Genomic DNA, 21,010 nt, shown 5'->3' with positions numbered 1-21,010 from the left:
TTGGTGTACGCTCGGGGTAACCCGTTTTATGGTACCCGACACCAGCATTTTACAAAAACTAACCATATGCGGGTGTGAAAAAATCACAAAAAGTGTGGTTAGAAATTTTAGAGTTACTCAATTTGTTTCAAAAATTATAAATTGATTCGATTTTTTTGATACATCGAATTTGTTATATATCTAGATATAGTGTATGTCTATATACGTAGCAAATTTAATATATTTAAAAAGTCAAAGTAATTTATAATTTAGAAAGGAGTGTTACAATTTACGATGGCTAATGAATTTTGCCAAACATTTTTACGGGATGACATACAATGCTAAATGAATTTTGCCAATCTTGTCTAAATTTTGTAGCCAATAGCCATCCTACTGATAGTTCCCGCGCATTGTGTGAGAAGAAAGAACGCCCAAGAGCGAGCCCGTGTCTTCTTGCTCCGTACAGGCCACGTCACCTCCTCTGCCCTCAGCCCCTGCATCCGCAGAGTGTCAGCCTGTTCGGAAGGACGTCTCGTATGATGGATTATTTATTATTGGCTAATTTGATCTGGTTTGGTATAAGAAAAAAATACTATTATCGATTGAAAATTTACGATCGTTTACGAGGAAGCGAACAGGCTGTGAGAGAGAGAGAGAGAGCAGAGCACCGCGTCTGCTACAAAACCCCCTTTCCCTCCGCCGCCTTGCATCCCGTTCCACCTCGCCGACCGATTCCGCACCCACCCACCCATCGTCTCAGCCTTCGGCTTTCCGCTCCTCCCCTCACCCATGGTGCTGTACTATAGATGTAAGTACGCTGCCGGCTGCTCGATCGTCTCCGATCATCCTAATGTGCTTTCGTTTTGATTTGGTTGTTTCGTTTCTCGCGGACTCGCGGATTTGGTTTGTTGCTCGTTTCTCGGGGATTTGGTTTGAATGTTTCGTTTGATTTCTCGTGGATTTGGCTTGGTTGATTTGTCTCTCACGGATTTGATTTTATTGCCTGCAATCGCTGCTACAGGGGGGTACGGGAGCCCCCGTTTCCTGGAGGTCGCCCAGGGTTTCCACCCGCGCGGGATCCCCAGGTCCGAGGCGAGAGGGGGAGGCGGCTACGCCGTGAAGAACGTCAAGCGCTATCTCGCGAAGATGGACAAGGCGGTGGATTACGACTACTACTACGACGATGAACTCCGCTACACCCGCTTCAAGCCCCCCTTCGACCGACGCCCCCTCGTTGGCCGCCGCACACGCCACAGGTACCTCTCTCGTTGCTCTGCTCTCCTTGTTTCCTCGTGTTGGTTGAAAATTGAAACGCACGCGCGACGGTGAATTTTGTGGGGATTGTTTTGATCTGTGGTGCTTGCTTGCGATGTCCGCCTACAGGAAGAACGAGGGGAAGCGCACCCTCCGCCTCGTAGGGAGCAGCAGCGCGGACTACATGCAGCAATGGTGAGCGCGCACCGCTTGATTTCGATTTGTGCTTGTTTGTGCTGATGATCGAGGGGTTCTAGCGTTGTTGGTGATGTTGCATTGCAACCTGTTTTATCTGAATTTTTGTTGCAGTGAGGAGGCTGCATTTGGTGATTTCGACAGCGATGATGACTGGGAGGACGAGGTGTAGGAGGGCAGTAAGGTCTGTGATCCTGCTCAATCCTCTCTGTGTTTAATTACTGTTGTTGGGCTCAATTTGCTCGACAGTTGGATTCATTTGTGGAATGTCACTTGAGCCCTGTGTTGTCGATATGTCATTTGTAGTCGTAATGTGTTCCGAGCTGTTTGCTTTCGCATTGGTGTGGTATCTTCAATTTGTGGACGAGCCGTGGACAAAATGGGGAGGGGAATTATATAGATTGCTATGTGTTTCTGTGCACCACGAGATGGTTATTTGGTCTACGTATGCTAAGTTTTACTGTAAAACTTTGGATCAGTGAATATAAATGTTGCAGACTTGCAGTTGGTGGTAACTGAGCTTAGTTGCTTGATTATTTGTGGGTAGCAACATGTGAAATAGAAGAGTTTTAGAAGCATAGATATTACTCTTCATTGTGCTTCATTTCCTTCCAGATCCATTTGGGTTGGGGTGGGGGGCAAACTTAATATTTATACTGAATTTTATATGGTGAAAACTGCTGTACACTATTGGGGAGTGAGGGTAATGAACCATAACACACACACACCCTCTGGTCGCCTGATTAGATCATTTCTGCCTGTCTTTATCCAGTCACTTGCTAGTACAATCCAGTGCACGCACACAATTTGATATTGTTCTGATGACTTGTGACTAGAAGCATTTGTGACATGGAGTGTTGGCCTCTTGTATCTTTTCTTTCTAGAAACAAATGGGTTTATTGGTCGTCATTTCCTTTCTATTCATCATACCACTATATCAGATCACCCTGCATGTACTTAGTGCTTAGACCAGACCACAATTTGTCCAATTCTTCTGCACTGTTATTTCTTCCACTACATCACAGAATTGTTGATGTGGTCATCTTGATTGTGTAACTTAGACTGGAGGTGTCATTGCATGGTTTTGCAAACTGCAAACACTGAAGTAGTGGACAATGATATATAGTGGAGCAGAGTTGACGAACTGTAACTACCAGCATGTTAAATCAAGTCTTGCCTCTATTGATCTTTATTTCCTTCATGTTGCTAGTATATCAGATCGTTCTGCATACATATTCTTACTGACCCAAAATTACATCAGAGCTTGTTTGTTCTTTTGCACATTTATTCCTCCTGTTAGTCCCAGTATAAACTTGAACCTGAAGGTTACCTCTGTTGGCAGTATTTACTGGTCACATGAAAAATTTGCTGCCTCTAATGGTTCACTAGATATCTTTCCTTTGGTTGCTTGCTTCTGTTTATCTTTCCATTAAGAACGTTCTGGCTTTTCTGTAAGTTGTTGGCTGTGAAAGAATTCTGAATCCTTTGCCATCGACCATTTCTATCTGTTAGATGAATCTAATTTAGGCATGATGTGCATGAGAAGTTCAGGAGATGTTTGAGACAAGTTTCGAATTGGCTTTGTTCTACTGATTATACGTGACAACTTCATTGATTCTGACAACAGTCCATGTTCTATTTCTTTGCAGCACACCAACCGAATCAGCAAGTGAAGAGTAATACAGTTCGTGGGTAATCTTTTGGCTTTGGGCGTTGGATTAGTTTAGTTGCACATCTGCATAGTGCATAGCACTAAAACACCTTTTACAATTCTGCAATCTCTGCAAAGCAAGGCATTGGCCTGTAATAATGTTTGCTCTCTCCAATTCTGCACTACAAATGCTCTTGTGATGTCAGATTTTTCTCTGACGCTTCCAGTGAAAAAAGAGACCTTTTGAGACTGTTTCAAAATTTTGTGTGCTGTTAGCCTATCTTTACAATTTACTTGAGATTTATTAACTCGTGATTCATTACTTCATAGCTCATACTTTCGTAGGCTCGCTGCTTCTGTGATTGGTACACTTGTTTGCTGCCTTCTTTTGCCCTTTTTGAATGGAAGGTTGTCCGTCTCAAGAGCAAGCACTAAGTCATGAAAAGCTCAAAGTAGGCAAACAAATTCTCATCCGATAGTCATTGCAAACACCCACTTAGTTTTTTTTTTTTACACATCTTATCTAGATACAGCTGTAACGTCACAGTCCCTTTGTGGCATCACGCGTTGAGAGGCTTCACTGAAATATTATTATGGAAAAAATTCCCGGTGAGAAAGAGATTCGAACGCTGGTGGGTAGCATGCACACCTGCAACGCATGCCAACCGAGTTGGAGCTCGTTGTCCAAACACCCACTTAGCTGTTTGCAACATGTGATTTGGCATTCCTGCTTCTCCTGCCATCACAGAGAACCAGCCGGAACAGACGGTGATCTTCCTCTCTTCTCGTCAGAGTTAGTAGTACACTAGTACCAACTTTTCAGCACCAACTTGGCAACTTGCATGGATTGATCGTCAAAAAAATAAAAATAAAATAAAGCACTTCAGCAAAGCAAGTAACCAACTTCTAGAAATAATAAGCACATACCATATGCGTGACCCTGAACCTGCAACGCCTCGGCATTAGTAAAACATCAAACTGCCAAGAGTAGCTAGCCAAAACCCAGCTAACGTCTGAACCTTGCTATTTTCAACCAACTCCCAAGTGATAGTGATACCAAGCGCCCAACTCAAACTAACAAAGTCTACACTGGATTTGGGACCGTCCTAACTTTGGAACAAGCCACTTAACCACACTAACATTCTACAATATTCGGTATTAAAGTATCCATACAAGAAATTTTACAAATTTTGAAAGAAATGTCCGCAACAAAAAAAAAACATTGGCAATTGTATTGGCACGTATATAAAGTGAGCCCTGCTCCAAGGCTCCAATACGCACCATATACTCCTTGTAGTTCTGGATTCTGGCCAAGAACTTCCTATTCTTTCTGCCGGCCAGAGGGCACACCGCAGCAAGGAGCACGCCGAAATGGCTGCATCGGCGCCCATGCTTGTCCACGTCGAGTCCCTCCAGACCGCGGTCCCGATGCGCATGGCCGGGGCGGGGAAGTCACTGCCCATCGCGGTGTCCGGGCCGCCGCTCACCGCCGCGGAGCTGCAGCGCCGCTTCCGCGCCGTGCTCTACTACCGCGGCGCGGGCGCCGAGGTGGAGGCCGCGGCGAGGGAGCGTGCGGCGTGGGTGAAGGAGTCACTCTGCGCGGCGCTGGTCGACCACCCGGAGATGGCAGGGCGGCTGCGCCGCCGCGGCGACGGCAACGACGACGACGACGGGCGCCTCTGGGAGGTGAAGCTCAGGGACACCGGCGTGCGGCTGGTCCAGGCCTCGGTGGAGGCCACCATGGCGGAGTTCCTGGAGGCGAGGGGCGTCGACCGGGAGAGGAAGGAGGCCGCGCTGGCGCTGTGGACTGACGTGGACGTGCACGAGCCAGACATCTGCGCCCCGTTGTTCATGCAGGTACGTACAATGATCAGTCACAACTCACAAGTCACAACTAGATCTAACAATTTCCTGTTTTAATTCTTTCGCAGCTGACACGATTCTTGGACGGCGGCTACGCCGTCGGCGTCAGCTGCAGCCTGCTGCTCGCGGACCCGCTGTCCCTCTTCGGCTTCCTCAAGTCGTGGGCTCGCAAGAACACGGAGATGCAAGCGCAAAGCAAGCACGTCGCCCACCCGGTGATCCAGTACACGCACTACATCCAGAGCCCAGGCGCCGCCAAGCGCGTCAAGTCCGGCACTTCCACGCTGGGCACTGCGACCGCCACCGCTGCCGAAGACAGCACGACGACCGTGCTCTTCGGGGCTCCCGACACGACCTCCGACCACCGCGCGCTCGCCGCGGCCTGCGTCGGCATGGCCAGCAAGAGGCTCGGCGGCGCCGCCAAGGAGCCCCCGCGATTCACGGTTATGGCCCGCGACAGCTCCAAAAGGCTGCACGTCCAGACCTGCGGCACGGTGGATGTGGATTATGGTGATCGCGAGGCCTGCCATGGGCATGGACACGGACTCGCGGCTCGGGTCGCGCAGTGGAGCGAGGCCGGTCTCGAGGACCTGGCGCTGGAGGGGAGCAAGCCCGTGCACGTGTCCTACTCCATCTCACCGAGTGCCGACGAGGGGCTCGTGGTTGTGATGCCTGCAGGCGGTGCGGAGCTCTTGGTCAGCGTGACAGTACCGAACTACATGTAATTTCGAAGTACCTTGCTGTTCTATGTAGTTGCGTGATGCGTCATCACTTCTTCAGTGAAAAGTGCTGTGGCTGTACTTTTAAATTTTTTAGGGCTGTGAAGATGGGACTTGGGCCACATCTACCTTTTTTTTTTATACTAGCAAATCTGCTCGTACCACTGTGAAGCTGTAGTGTTTCTTGACTTTTTTCAGAGTGGTCCTGCGGTCGCTTTGTGAGCGAAGTTTAAAAGCCAAAAAGATGGCCAGCTCCTCCGGCAGGACCGCCTTCCACGTCGCCCGAAATTGCCACCGCCGTCCGATCTGTCATCGTATGGCCGACAGTGCTTATAGCCGCTTCCGTTAGAATCCTCTACATCCTGCGCTTCTGATTCTCGCCGTGCAGCAGACCTCCACGGTAAAAAGGGGGGAAAAAACTAGCTTGGTCTTATCTCTCTGTCCTGTCCGTTTTCTCCTCTCGCGCCGTCGTCGTCTCCGCCTCGCTTCCCGCCATTCCCGCCGTTCCCACCAGCGCCGCCGGCTCCTCCCCTTCCTCCTGCACCTCGGGTGCTCCCTCTGCTTTGCTCCCTCTCTTTCTCTTCTTGCGCTTTCCTTGTTTCGGGTTTGTTCGCCGCCACCGCATTAACGCTCGGGGACACGCCGTCCACCTCCGCCTGTGTCTGCCCGCTGCCGTCCTTCGCCTGCCGGATCTGGCTCAGTGAGCCTCGATCTGGTGCGTGGGGTGCGGGGGTGGACAGCCTCCCCTGTGGTCAGCTCCCCGTCCGCCGCCCGGCCGTACAAACCCTAGCATCGGCGGCCTCGCCGTCCTGCTCGGTTCCCGTCGTCTTCGCGCGGATCCTGCTTTTCGGCGTCGTCTGCTGCTTCGGTGCCTGACCAGCGCTCCCCTGCGTGTTACACCTTCCCCTAGAACACCTCTGGTACGTTCTACCGTCGGTACCGCATCGCCCCGTTTCCCCCACGTGGGTGGCGCGCCGGCAGCCCCTCCTCCTCCGCCTCCTTCCTCCCTCTCTCTACTTGGCCTGGCCGCGCCCCAGCGCGGTGATGACGCCGGCCTAGGGTTTCGCGTCTCCATCGCTGGCCGTCCTCGGATTGACCATGACCCGGCGTCGGTGGTGCACTGGCGCCACTGCTCGCCTGCGCTGCGGCCAGGTATGGCGGGGGCTCCAAATTGTTGGCGGGGGCTCCAAATTGTTGCTGCAGTTATCAATTTTTGGTGAGATTTTGTCTATATTCCCGGTGCAAATACAAAGCGAATCTGCTTCCAATTCTTTTCCCCAATTTGAGAGGCAATTTGCTCCTAATTTGATAGAGCTATTTCTAAATAAGGTTTGCTTTCGTAAGCCAGGCAGGTTGCAGCCTCACGGTTAGCTTGGCTCCAGATTGACCAGTTCAGATGTTGTGCTTACAGATTTAGTAACGCGCTACATGTTTCAAAGTCAATCTTTCTATTTGATTTTGTCATTGGGCTTCACTGTAACCTTGCTTCGCAATGTTCAGATTGATCTTATATATGCACTATGTGATCATAGCAGTCCAGTTTTCTTTTCTTTTCCCTCTTGTATAAACTGAATCCACCTATATATGCTTCCTTGCAGGACCTCAACAGCCATCCACGACAGAAACTCCGACAAAGAATAGAGAACTGTATACAAAAACATTAAACAATTATCTCTCAGACTAATAATCCCTGTAAGCACCCCACTCTGCTTGATTATTAAATTATTTCATCATTTTACAATATGTATGGTTAGCATCTTTCATGATCTAGGAAATGGAAACTTCCTTTCCTATGTAACCTTTGCTTCTTGGTCACATAGAAAAGGCATCTCTTCCTCGTATTTACCATGATGGGCTTGCTCTTTTGCGATCTCTTTGGTTTCTTTTCCCAATTTGTAAACAACCTACTGTTGTTGGGTTTGGTCTCGCTAGCTGATAGATGAGTTCATGCAACCGTGTCATACATTTATGGTTTTGTGGGATGGGATAGAAATATTCTATGTTTTACGATGTTGTGTTGCTGTTACCACGGTCTGCGGATTAAATAGGACTCATCTTTGGTCCCTGATTTTCTGCTACAAAGATGCAGTTCAAGCCCTTGTTCTCTTCTTTGCTTCTTTTATGTTGCTGTTGTAGATCCAAAGTCTACAGCTTTCACTGCGCCTTTTTTTCCCCTTAAATCCACACTCATCTCTTCTTTCCCATTTCCAGAAATGATCCTATTTTCAGCTGCTGTTTTTTATATGACCTAACTGTTCTTGTGTATTTCATAGTAAATAATTCTTTCAGGTTAATGAGTTCAGGAACGCAAGGAACAGCTGGTCCTCTCTCAATGTGTCTTCCTGTAACATGGTGACGCGATACTAATAAGAGTTCTTTGCCGCAAGGCATGTGCTTTCCAATCCACTTTCCCTTTTCTTTGGTACTTTCATCCTTAGTGTGAGCATTATTCCTCACTCTAACAGCCTCCCATGAACACCATTGAAATATTTGTACACCCGCAGTCAATCAAGAGTAGGTTAATGAGACCCCACTGTTGTTGTTTTCCATTATCCTAATGTGATTATTCGGTAGTTCCTCTTCAAAATGTAGTTAACAACATCGAATATGTCCATCAACAGGTGACCTATCTGCCTCCTCCTTGGCTTCGTAAGTTCTTCCTTCCGCTATGCATTTTGAGATGGACAGAACAGCACATTGTTCTTCATGCATATCAGCGTGAATAAATCTCTTGCATATGGATTAGGTATAGAATTGTTGGTGCCTACCTATATCAAAGTTTTAAATTGTCCTTTCTTTGGCCCATTACTCCCTTTAGTTTTGGCCAATTGGAGAATTGTTGTTGCCTAACCGATGTATGCTGTCTCTTCATCGTACAGATCCTACTACGGATCAAAGTTCAGAACATGGACGAAGCCAATTCTTGTTGCATTGGTGTGCATAGATCTGGTATATTTTCCCTACATGCGAATTCTTTTTTGAATTCATATATAATGAGGATTTTTTATCAGCTAGCAATGGATCGCTTTACTACCAAATGTTTCAAACTCAGCTACCAAAGGATTGGTTTGCTACTCTTTCAGGGGATATATACTTATATAAGAGGTTATTATGTAGCGCCGTGTTTGCTGTTCCTCTAAAGATTGGTCATTCCATACAACGGAAACGCCAATATAAGTAGCGCTATTGCAGCTATGAATCAGGCAGTCCCATGAATGCACCCCTTCTAAACCTAGGTCTCCTTTGTGATACCGCCTAGGTACTTTTCCCCTCTCCAGTTTCCTTCAGTGTATTTCGAATGTTCATAAAAAAACAGGACTTCAGAGTCGACTCTTCTACTGTTATGGCTAGGTTTGCAAGCAGATTCTTCAGGCACAGGTATGTAACGAGGCAACATAGTATACTGTGCAGGTTACTAAAAAACTCATTCTAGATAAAAAAAAAAGAATTACTTCATATCCTCCATTCGTTATTCTATGCCTTCAATACCTTGGGCCTAAAGAGAATTCAGGATCTAACTTTTCTAGAGCAAGGTGGTGGTGGAGATTTTCTCAGTATAAAATTGAAAATCCTGAAATGAAACATGTGTGTGCTTCTATGGAATAATTGCATTATGGTTCCGCTTCTGCTTTCTATTGAGTAACTAAAGGTGCTCATACAGATAAAAAGTGGTATGCATTTCCATTAGTTTTGTACCATTAAATGGTGATGTTATGACCGGCATCCATTATCAGCGCAGGAGGCCCAATCGTGGCTAAGAAGACGCCGGCATTAGAGGGCCCAAGGGCCATAGTTATATTATTTATAATATTAGGAAGGAGTTATTTATAAATTATTATTAGCAAGAGACTATAAATATTTGTAAGACAATTATTGTGGAATTAGGCAGAAACAATATAACTGTTTCCGGCTTCCCTCAGGGAGCCGGGAGTTTGCCCTAGCCGTAGCTTTTATTCTTCTCACGCGAGATCACGGCGCCCCAACGCCGTTCTTCCCTGTTCAGGCCACGACCTCCCATCTCCCACTCCAATAACCTACGCCCTAAGCAGGGAAGAGTCCGAGTTCCTATCAGGTGCATCAGCAGCTGACTAAATATAGTGGTCTCATCCTATTTATGCCTGCTGATATGCAGGTTCTTTTCCTTATCAGGGTCTCGGGTTGATGATATTTGTAGCCCATTCTAAGTTATCCGGTTTCTTTGATGTTAAATTCTTACCGTATATGCTCATTTCTTTTGATTAACCATACATATAGTGCCATGGTCCTTTTCATGGACAAGTGCTCTGCCAGTTTGAATTTTTCAATGGTTCTTCCAGAAACATACTCTGTCATAAGTTTTTTAATGGCTCGTCCAATAAGAGATTTGACACTAATATATCAATCAAACTTGGATCGAGAAACGTATCATGCTTTCTGTTAGGATTCGAATCCTATATTTATTAGATTCGACGCTTTTCCTCGTGTTCTATTTTTTTTAGATTTAAGAGGAATATATATCAACTAAGTTTAGGATAACAGGTACATTTAGCTCTGCCCAGCTTTACCTCAAAAAATGCACAAAATGAAATCAAAAGAGATTTGTTGTGTCATCATATTTTTCAACGCCAATTCTAATATGGCTCTATTTTGTAGGTTGGGCTCCCTTAATCATCCAGGGGGAACACCTATTCAATCCTCGGGAGGACACCTAGGGTTCAGTTCATCGTTTTGGTATGTTATCCTCTTCCTCTGCCTTCCTTAGATGTTAGTTTAGATTATTTCATAATAATAGATCGAAATGCTGCCTACTTATGTACTCATATATATGTCCTTTCCTTTGTTTTCTGTGTTCAAATAAGGTGTAATATGTGTTCAGATGGCATGAAGATATTCAGAATCAAATTCCAAATTGTTTTGGATATCTTATTGGATTTCGCAGTTTCCAGTTCCTCTAATTGAAGATGGTATCAAGTTTGAGCTGGTCCAAATATGCTTATTTAACTATCGTGCAGTACATGCTCCTTGCCGCTGCCGACCCACTTATGACTTATCTCAACATATACGCTGTATAAATAGTTGTACAACAATACCACTATTGTTTATTTATAGCTCACTGCTTTCCTGCAAATTTGCGTCAATGTGAGCTATAGGATTTTGACCATCTAGAATGAACCATGCTGCCATTAAGGGACCCACTATGCATCGTTGTTCTATTTGTCCTATAAAGTCAAACAGCTGTAAGGCCTTTTTCTTTTATCATGCATTATATTACCTTACAATCATTCCAGTTTATTACATCACACATGCTAGCCATTCCATGCAGGACAGAACCAACATCTACTTGGTTTTTCAGTTGCCATGCATAGCGTTTTTATTACATGATAATTGAATCAATGTTCTGTTGCGAGCGACAACATTTCCAAAAAATCGTCGGCTACTACAGCACATATGCTTCGAATTCAGTACTATAGTTGAAATGTTTAGAGTTTTCATAAATACAGGTCTAATGAGCTCCTGATTTTATTTTCTAGCTTCCTCCTCTATACCGCTCAAGGTTTGTTTAGCTGATCACGGATGTCAGCTGCTACTCTGCTGCCTAAAGGTTAATTTTCTTTATTGTTTTTAATTTACTTCAGTACATGTGTCTTTGGTTCTCCAAATAGGAGGTCTTTCGTTTGCTTCCATACGTCATGATTTCAACTTCCTATTTCTGGTCCCTATCCCAAAATGATGTACAACATAAATGAGTATGAGTTCCCTAGCTGAACTTATTTTCTAACTTATCTCTGTGTTTCGTTTTGCTTCACATGATGTTTGCAAACTACAGCCGAGCTGCACATGTTTTGTGGGCATAGTTTCTAAGAAAATATGCTAGATAAGGGGAAGTCAGCTGATGATCGATTCATCAGCAACATTAGTTGTTGCTCTAAATTTACGTACTCCATGTATTTCAGTTGAGTTGTTTGGTTATTAAATAATTGGGACATCAGAATCCATTGCCTTTGACTTTGATAGATCCTAGAACTCATGGATTAGTTTGTTTACGAATATTTGACACTCCTACAACATGTTGTATAGAATATGTGTGCATGTAGATAGATAACTACCTCAGGAACCTTAGTTAGCTAAGTGGACTGAAAGGGCCACCAAGTTTGATAAACTCTGTTAAGTTTCAGCCATCAATCATGGGCTTGGTGCTAATAGGAAATCAAGCAGATCATCCTGCATATATAGCTTTGCCTGTAGTAATTACAGATATTGATAGAAGTTATTAGTTTAAAATTCAACTAATGATGATGATAGTGGACTCTACAGTTTATAGTTCGGTTTAGATAATAGTCATAAATGGAACTGCTGCTAGAAAACTGTTGTTGGTGACTGTTGGAAACAATACAGAATCTTTATAGTTTCAGTGATGCTGTTGTTGGTCACGGTTGGGGAAAAAGTAATAAATAATTTATTTTCCCATTTATTTCCTTATGAACTCGTGTTGACGAACTCACAGCGACGAACTCACAGCACTACTATGCAAAAAGAGGTCTAATTGCAACAGCGTGACTCCTGCAAAATAGTTAGGCCGAACCTGCAGCTTCCAGTTAATCTTAAATATAGTTGGTTATGAGCACCATTCAACTACACTGAACACTCTCACTTAAAATGTCCAACTGGTTAAAGAATGTGCTGCCATGTCTGCCTCTAAATTACAGTTAGAAAAGATTAGTAATGAAGCTACAAAGGAGGAACCTTGTCTATATCGAAGTAAGTTCCACTAAGGTTCAATGCAGTGTCCATAAAAAAAAGCTTTGCTTAGTGCTGTTTTGCTGCTTTACTGACCTCATCTTTGCCTTATTTTTCCTTCTCCATATTCTGGATGCACCAGTAGTTTGTTGATCCGTGCCTGATATGTTATATACAGTACACGTATCATAAGATAATATGGCTCAGTTAACTGATGATGTAACTGATTAGAGGAACATACTAAGAATTTCCGTAATGAAAACCTCTTGGATTCGAATGGAATTCATAGGAACTCTGACCTGTTGCTTAAGACTCTAAGGCGGTTAAGAAGACAAGTTTTTGACAAGCTATCCTTGCAGATAGAAAGGCAAATCAGATTGCCCACATGGGAAATTGATTTTTTTTAGCAGTGTTGTTTCATATACAATTCTAGGTTCTATTCATGACATAGGTATCTACTGCCATTTCTATTTACTTTTGTAGGGTATACATACAATATACATAGACAGCTAACACATTAAGGGTGCACTTCAATGGCGTTAACATCTCAGATTTGCTTGCTCTTCATTTTCAGATTGATGTCAATTTGTCCGGTTCGTCATATCGATCTTAAACAACGTCAACACTACACAGATTATGGACGTTGTAGTCATCCATTATTTATTGTTGTAGGACACAGGCTGCTCATTAAGAGGCCACACATTGAAGCCCCCAAACAAATGGCCTGCCATTGATCAACATCTGCGTTCAATTTTACCTATGTATAATTTGGCTCCTCAGCTTCTTCTATCCTTTTGTGCACTTAGCCAAGGGAGTCTTAAAGAAGATTACCATGAACTGATCCCAAAAAGGCTGAAGAGGAGACCACCATGATCTCCATAACCATAAGTGTAAGCGAGATATATGCTTGTGTAGCTGGTTGAACATATTCTGAGGGCCTTGTGTATGACCAGGATATTGTCTACTATTGTATAGACTCTTCTATGTAGATTAGCTAGCTTTACTTCATTGTACTGCTTTGTTGTGTCAAGGATGAGTAAAGGATAAATGATTCAGGGGTAGATGACTTTTTTCTAAGTCTTCAATTCATAATATACTAAATCAATGGAACAGTTCCGTTTCATACATGTATTGCACACTTGAACATTGAACTGCTTTCAACTTTATACTTCAGTTCACTCAGATTTCTAACGCGCCCATTGTTACATAAAATCTCCATTTACAGCCACACAGGCGCGCGGATGCGCGCGCCAATCTACTAGTATTGGTTAAACTTGGTCTCGCCAAATGCACACGGATGGGTGTTTTCGCCATGGCCCTAAAGATGCACCGTTTTTTCCCTAGGACTGACCGTTTCGCTCGTTTTACGAGATGCAACTCGTGAAAAAAGTTTGTAATGGACACAGTCGATGGTGTGGAAACTTTGGAGCAATTTGAGTCTAACAACTTTGTTCCCCGTAAGACGTGGGGCAACCAACCCCCTACACACACCCCACCTAGATTGTCCCTGCCTCCAGAAATAAAATGGGACAAGTGGTGTGGCACCCGCCTCAGTTTAGATTTGACCCATAGCGAGCCATGCTTATATGAATGTGAGGTTATGTGAGTTTAATCCTACCTTAGTTGTTGAAGGTGGGTTAGACCAATATATAAGATTTCTATAGTATATGACACCATCCCGGGTTAACCCTTTTACGCGAAGCGAGGATAAAAACGTAAATGGGTTGGTGGTAATGTATAGTTCGCTCATCGTGTGGACTCGATCTCACGTTTAGACTGAACATTACATCTAGGCTAGAATCCTAGCCTCCCACCACTCTCCAAGTGGAAGATGATGAAGCGGACCACATGACTCATAGCCGCTCCATGCTTAGGCCATGGGGCGACACAATTGCCGGCTACCTTGAAAGGCCCTGTCGGGTCAAGGACTCTGAGTCCGAGAAGTCAGAGAAGTCACCCTCGCAAGGACTTGGAGCTTGCCTCCGTGAGGCTCATGGGGGCTCCTTGAAAGGGGGGAGCCCTATCTAGTACTAATTATTAGCTTGTCGTGGATATTGGTAATTCCTAGCGTCTAGCCTCATGGCTTGAATTGGGTTAAAGGTCTAAGTCCTAAGTATTTATAGGTGTAGGTCCTTCCTAAATTATTTAGTGTAGTCTATTTCAAAACCGAAGATGTTCTATTTATGTTATCTTGGAATGGATATGGAAATGGGTCTGAGCTAAAAATTATCTGAAACAGAAAAACATCGACAACTCCGGATGTAAGAGTTTGAGCCTAATGGTTCCGGTTTGTATTGACTCACCTCAGTTGTGTAACGTCTCTCCTGATGGTAGAGGCTGGAACTTTATTTACTTATTAAAAAACGATGTTCTTAAAAATTCTCCACGAACCTTATTCCTTGGCCTTTCACAATCTTAGTGGCACATAGTTTGGTGACTGTGGTCTAGGTCCAGATCATTCGATGCTCACATAATAAAATTCAATCAAGCTAATTTTGACTGTCAACGCATCCAAAACGCAATGGTGCGGTGTTAGTAGGAAATAGTAGCAATTAAACTAAGCAGTTATCTCCTTCCTTACACCACCTATAAGGTCATGTTTGATCCATAGGGCTAAAATTTAGCTCACCTCTTTTAGTCACCTTTTAGCCCTCATGGATCCAAACATGAGGGCTAAGAGTGGGGGCTAAACTTTAGCCCACCCCTTTTCCATTAGCCCCTTCAAAATGGGCTAAAGAGGACTAAAGTGGTACTATGTGGCAAAAGACACATATTACCCCCACACATCTCTATGCATGTTTTTGCATGGGTATTAGTTAGGGGCATATGGGTCATGGTAGAGTGCATGGCTAATCTTTAGCCCCTGGATCCAAACAACATCATGGGCTAAACTTTATGTGGCAGAATCGTCCAAAATAGCATACTTACGGAGGCGCTCGTCTTCCACCAGACACTAAGCCCCCCCTCGAAAGCAAGCTACAGCGAGCGGTGTCCGTCGGGCACACCCCGAGGGAGAACCCGAAAGATCTACGTTTTTCCCAAGGATCCAATAATGAGAACGAGTTACGATACCAATTCCTTTCATACATAAGAGTTTCTTAAAAAGTACATTATTACAATACCAAATACAGAGTGCGGAATGATAACAGCGGAATTTAAAATAACATCTAGCGGTAGGGGCGAGGATTCCGTCTGAGCCCACCAGAAGGATCCTCCACACAAAAATACTCTTCAAGCATCATCTGCAATAGGGGTAAATGAACCCTGAGTACACAATGTACTCGCAAGACTTATCCGACTAGCGGGAATAATTTTCTGACTCCAAGCAATATGATAGGCTTTTATGGTTTGCTGGTTTTCTTTAGCAGAAAGCAATACTAATAGTGAGTCCTTATTTATGTATTATTATTAACAGCTGTATTAAGTGATCATTTAGCCAGTCTATATAAGCACATGTTCTATTTTCAAGCAAGAGTTGAGCAATCAATTCTATTTCGTCTCCTTTTCCTCTTTCAGTTCTTACTACGGTGCTAAACCGCAGATAAGCCATACCGGATTTTTTTGGTGATTTACGAATCAATGTGCCCAGCTGGGTGCCCCGAAACACACGCCCCGCTTGTACCCTAGGCACAAACAGGACTAACTCATCACTCTCCTATCCCGGGTCTCTAGGTCCCCGTCTAAACTTGGACTCCAAGCCCCAACATCCAGAGTCCCGGACTCCGTGTGGTGTAAGGACCTCCACCATCCCCGTCTCCAATTAGTCGGTCCGAAAAGAGCTAGATCCACAATAAGAGAGCAACAAGTCTTCCCTGCGCCCATACCCAAGTATGCGCTCGGGACAATAACTCTGTGACTTACCTAGAGTTATATGTAACGATCGGTCCTTAATCGATACGGACAGGGAAAGAGTGTAACCAAGTCATGCCCTGTTGGTTGCAGGACACAACCCCTTACACCCACCAGTACCTAATCCATATCCCTGCCCGGATCACCATTTTTCTTTCCACCATTTTATCACGAGTGTTCATATTTTATTACCTATTTGCGAGTAACGACAGATCACTCACGCTACCGATATCCTGAGCATAGCAGCTACTCGACCTGTACTAGTAGGACTCATGGGTAGGTATGTTTATGCAGGTAGTTTCCATAAAATGCCTGTAACTTAAATGCACATCATATGTATATATTCAGTGATCATAAAAATATGTGTTATGCACTGAGGCTTGCCTTGGGTAGGCGTCGGGTCAGCAGGGTCAGCACCAACAGGCTCCTAGGCCTCCTCCTGTGCGAAGATCTCCTCCTCGTACTCCTCAATCACCTCATCGTACTTCGGCTCGCCGATGGGCATGAAGTCTACCAGTTCGTGATCTACATGAAATGATGATGCAATGTTTAACAATATAACAATAGCAATTCTTAACCCAAAAGTACATCTATTAGACTACTAAGTGGGGTCTACCTATTAAAGACTAAGCTACGTACCGTCACTACTAACCAGTATGAAACATAACCTACATTCTTATAGCAACTACAGGCATTGTTACTCCTAATATCGATTTAATCGAGATACGATAAAACAAGAGTAATAGCTATTTTATTTAACATCCCATTCTACAGCTACAAAATTTACAGCAAGTACATAACAACATGGTGAACCTACTATAAAAGTTTTGTGGCTATATCCATCACCAATTATCCACAAATATTCCTACAATTAATCACCCACCTAATATTCGTTCTCTAGTTTTGAATTTATCACTCAATACTCGCCACAGCTAACTGTAATCCAACTGAACTATCCAGTAGATGGTATTTTTGCGAACCTCACAAAATTAGTCTCACTATTTTTGGACAACTATGCAATTTACTATGATTTATCGAAGTTCAATTCATAACTAAAATAAATAAACATTTCTTATTTACTGGAATTAAGAAAACCGAATTCTACTCCTGGGCCCAACACGCGCGGCTCGGCCCGCAACAGCGTGACGAGCGTCAGCGCAGCGCGGCCCACGCGCGCGCGTGGCCCAGCCGTTCTCCCTCCCGTGCGTGCCAGCAGGCCTCCGTGCGGCCCAACACTGGTGGCCCAACGTGGAAACACGCGCACGCCTGGCGCAATCGCAAATAAGCCCTCGATCTATTCGGTATTCGCAGCGAGCTCAAGGACACTATTCCACCAGTCTAAGGTTTTACAGCTGCACCCTCCCCTTTCACATTCTTCACCGCGGCGAAGTCCCCGGCAGCCATGCGCGCACTGGCGCGACGCCGCGGGCACCAAGCGACCATGTCGGCGCCACCCGAGCCTCCCAGGCCTAGCTAAGGGGCCGATGGTTACCTTGAAGACAACGCGCGGTGGCTGGGGGTGATACGGCGAGCGGAGGCGCTGTCCCGAGTCCCTCCTCGGCGGTGGGCCCTAACCTATAATGGCGGATACACTCCCGTGAACCACATCGAAAACGGAGTAAACCCAATGGCCAGCGAGCTCGAGGCACTACCCACGGAGACCCTAGAGGTGATGATCTGGTCAGAGAAGGCCCGAGGCAAGTTGGCCGCGTGCGCACCAACGATGCGACGACGCCCGGTGATGACGCGGCCGCGTCGGTGATGGCTGGCTCGCTGTAAGCTATGGCTGAGGTGCGCGGGATGCTCAGGAGGGTACAACGATGCTGACGGTGCCCTGAATTGCTAATAGGTGCTTGGAATGGCTGCCTTGCCAATGGTGGGCGTCCGTCCGGTCTTATGGACCTAATGGCGCGGCATTTAGAAATTGGAGCACAGGACGAAGCTACAGGCGGCGATGTGGGGTCAGTAGGACTGTAGGCTACGTAGCGGAGTAGAAGGCATTGCTCAATTTGAAACAAGGCACTGCTGCCACGGCGAATTTGAAGAAGCCGCCCCGGCGGCCATGGAGACAGCGGAGGCAGGGGAGTCCTAGCGTGGCTTGGCTCGGACCGGCTGTGGCTGTCAACGCAACAAGCCAACACGTACCACGATGGGGGACAGCGGGACGTGCCCCAGGCTATTATACACACGGCCACGGCTGTAAGCCGACGAGACTCGACATGACGTCGCAGCGGGCAGCGCCAGACAAAAGGGAACAGTGCGATGCGACGTGGAAGGGATGGCGGAGCAGGCTGTCGTCCTCCGTGCGAGCAGCCAAGGGAAGTCAACGGAGCATTGTCGTACTTGGCCACTGGTGGCGTGAAGCGCGTGACTCGGTGCGCCTCCGGCCAAGCAAGGCAGGACATGGCGCGACAGAGCTTGGGCGGCGTCCTGGGCGCAGCGCGTCAGTCGGTGAGGTGACCAGCACACCAGCGAGGGCAGCAAGCAGCCAAGGCAACAGCATAGGGCCTGCTCGCGTCGCATTCACGGCGGCATGATGTTGTGGCCTGCACCTTGGTGCGCTGGGCGAGCCAGCCACGGTGGCAGGCGAGCAACAGCGGTGGCCGCGGCCAGCAGCGGAGGCAGACGGTCTTGGCGCGCAGCGCAAAGGCCGAGCGCATGCACCGGCGCGGCAGTGGCCGCGGCCGACATGGCAGTGCGCTGGCAAGCTAGCAGCGTGCCAGGCCAAGTGGTGACCGTGCCTAAAGCTAAGCCATGTGTCGTGCACGTTTTTTAAAGCAGCTAGAAAATTTGTACACGATGCTCCAAACGCCAAACCAGCTGTTCGATGCACACGAAGGTACTTAGGGCTGTCGATCGGAGTCAAGATATCGCACCACTCCCTAAGTCGATCGCTCCACAAATATTGCCAAAGGTGGCTTCGTCGACCTCTTCTAAAACTTACACGAACGTCGTCGATTCGAACGATTTCCCGTCGAATTTCAAATCCGACCTATGGGATGTACTAGTTAGTTATCCATGTCCTCGACCGCACATGTTTATCGCCGTTCACAAAACATTTTATAACATTTTTGTTTCGACCAAAAATTCGATTAGAATACTAAACCGCGTTATGTGAAACGAAACGTAACCTTCGCTTTCTTATTTCATATAAATGTTTCAAGGACCGAACATTGCTTAATAATTCATGTTATACACATATGCACATAACCATGATGCTCATGCGATGTTTTAGCCAAACAGTGCAATGTAACACCGAGGGTGTTACACTTTAGCTCCTTTATTTTATGGGCTAATCTTTAGGCCAGGACTAAACTTTAGCTCCATGGATCTAAACAGCCTCTAAGTTTTATCGAGTGTCTCCGAAGAGACTACACCGCCTGTAAGTTAGCGCCCTGGCCATCTTTATAGAGTCGGGGCATGGAGGATTACTTGAAAAAAATTTATGTTTGGAGGGTCCGATCTGATTTCATAGCATCCATTTTTCTCTCTTCCTCTGTACTTAGGATTTGATTTGTTGCGGTGGATGAAATTGCTTGCTTGTTGATTGGAATAGCTAGGGATATCTACTTGTCTAGCGCGAGATCATTTCGGTTGCATGTGTATTGCATACTACTTGTACCGTTGCGCTGCCAATTTTCTGGAATTTGTAGGCCTGCTGCAGCAATATTTTTTTATTTGTTGCAATTTCTGTATGGTCTTGGGCTTGTTGCACTATGCTTTTCAGTTTGCTGGAATGGCTATTGTTTTTGTTGCATCGTCAAGTATTATCATTGCAAAAGGAAAGGGATGCGTTGTCTATATGAGACCACTCAGATAGGGGAGTTTAGTCTGTGGATCCTTGACTTCGTTGAAATCTTTGTTGCGAATTTTGTCGTGGTGTGGCCTTGGATGTCGATCCGGTAGTAGCGAGCTCCATGACGAGGGACCTCTTGAGAGAGAAGAGTGATTCGGCTCAAATATTGCATTAACGTTTCCATTTGTTAAGGTAGATATTTTTGCATGGTCACACACACGAACTACTCCCACGTTTGTTCAATCGCATGTAATTGATAGTTGACCGCATGATTTGTTTAAGATGCTACTAAGGCTGGGCAAAAATAACCGAGAACCGAAAACCGAACCGAAAGAACCGGAACCGAAAATTTCGGTTAGCTGTTCGGTTCTCAGTTCTTAGGAACCGAATTAACTGATTAAATTCCGGTTCCTGGGCTCAATTAACCGAAATAACCGAAGGAACCGAAATTCACAAACAAGCCTAATAAACCTTACAACCTAGGCTTAATACCAACTTAACCCTAGATATAAAAGGTGGATGACACCCCCTCACAGCCTCGCACCCTCACATTTTTTAAAATCTCGGCATTGTGCTTTTTAAAAAATCATTTTTCCTATTTTTTCTATTCTTTTTTGCTGCTTGTGTAAATCATCGGTTAGTTCAGTCGGAACCGGAACCGAACCGAACTAACCGAAACCGATTTTGCTCAGTTCCAAGATTTGCGAAGAACCGATCGGTTTCTATCGATAGAGAACCGAATTTGTGTCATAAACCGAAGAACCGAACCGATCAGTTTCGGTTAACCGAACGCCCAGGCCTAGATGCTACTATCGTTCATCGGGTCTATGTGAGAGATTTGAACCCAGGTCCATGCAATTTAATTCCGAACACGTGAGATGTGTCATATGTCACTTAGTTTTAGACTCGAGGTGTTTTGGTCAGGAACATTAAGGATGAAGTCGTCCCCAAAAGAGATATTCCTCTAGATTCGAGTATACACCAATC

At 45.5% G+C, this 21,010-nt stretch overlaps 2 protein-coding genes and 1 long non-coding RNA gene across 23 annotated transcripts; all 3 read left to right on the top strand.

The window, feature by feature from the left end:
• Nucleotides 1-638: 638 nt before the first annotated feature.
• On the top strand, nucleotides 639-3,339 carry LOC136494535 (uncharacterized). The gene is made up of 5 exons (XM_066490683.1): nucleotides 639-787; nucleotides 1,001-1,235; nucleotides 1,363-1,428; nucleotides 1,543-1,612; nucleotides 3,078-3,339. The coding sequence occupies exons 1-4, from the start codon at nucleotides 769-771 to the stop codon at nucleotides 1,598-1,600; spliced, it is 378 nt and encodes a 125-aa protein (XP_066346780.1). The 5' UTR covers nucleotides 639-768; the 3' UTR covers nucleotides 1,601-1,612; nucleotides 3,078-3,339.
• A 783-nt stretch (nucleotides 3,340-4,122) lies between these two features.
• On the top strand, nucleotides 4,123-5,884 carry LOC136491255 (protein ECERIFERUM 2-like). The gene is made up of 2 exons (XM_066487517.1): nucleotides 4,123-4,936; nucleotides 5,011-5,884. Exons 1-2 carry the CDS (start codon nucleotides 4,451-4,453, stop codon nucleotides 5,665-5,667), a joined length of 1,143 nt encoding a protein of 380 aa, XP_066343614.1. The 5' UTR covers nucleotides 4,123-4,450; the 3' UTR covers nucleotides 5,668-5,884.
• Nucleotides 5,885-6,065: 181 nt separating this feature from the next.
• LOC136491256 (uncharacterized) lies at nucleotides 6,066-13,455 on the top strand. 21 transcript variants are annotated; one of them, XR_010767983.1, is made up of 10 exons: nucleotides 6,066-6,877; nucleotides 7,260-7,353; nucleotides 7,951-8,048; nucleotides 8,283-8,407; nucleotides 8,541-8,610; nucleotides 8,745-8,920; nucleotides 9,013-9,039; nucleotides 10,294-10,371; nucleotides 10,500-11,242; nucleotides 12,862-13,455. It is a non-coding gene; the product is annotated as an uncharacterized lncRNA (long non-coding RNA). The 21 variants fall into 21 exon arrangements; XR_010767990.1 differs by having other exon boundaries at nucleotides 8,745-10,371; nucleotides 10,500-10,604; nucleotides 11,172-11,242; nucleotides 12,953-12,971; nucleotides 13,058-13,455; XR_010767985.1 differs by having other exon boundaries at nucleotides 8,745-10,371; nucleotides 10,500-10,604; nucleotides 11,172-11,242; nucleotides 12,953-12,971; nucleotides 13,051-13,455.
• The last annotated feature ends 7,555 nt before the right edge of the window (nucleotides 13,456-21,010 follow it).

The sequence above is a fragment of the Miscanthus floridulus genome, chromosome 11 (assembly GCF_019320115.1).
Source record: "Miscanthus floridulus cultivar M001 chromosome 11, ASM1932011v1, whole genome shotgun sequence".
NCBI lineage: Eukaryota > Viridiplantae > Streptophyta > Magnoliopsida > Poales > Poaceae > Miscanthus > Miscanthus floridulus.
The sequence above is the reverse complement of the archived record's forward strand: the minus strand, read 5'-3'. Positions and strand labels throughout refer to the sequence as shown.

Excerpts from the sequence above, each read along its gene's own strand:
- LOC136494535 (XM_066490683.1), top strand. Across the intron at positions 1,236-1,362 it reads GGCCGCCGCACACGCCACAG|GAAGAACGAGGGGAAGCGCA; the intron begins GTACCTCTCTCG and ends GTCCGCCTACAG. Across the intron at positions 1,429-1,542 it reads GCGGACTACATGCAGCAATG|TGAGGAGGCTGCATTTGGTG; the intron begins GTGAGCGCGCAC and ends TTTTTGTTGCAG.
- LOC136491255 (XM_066487517.1), top strand. The coding sequence starts at position 4,451 with ATGGCTGCATCGGCGCCCATGCTTGTCCACGTCGAGTCCCTCCAGACC. Across the intron at positions 4,937-5,010 it reads GCGCCCCGTTGTTCATGCAG|CTGACACGATTCTTGGACGG; the intron begins GTACGTACAATG and ends ATTCTTTCGCAG.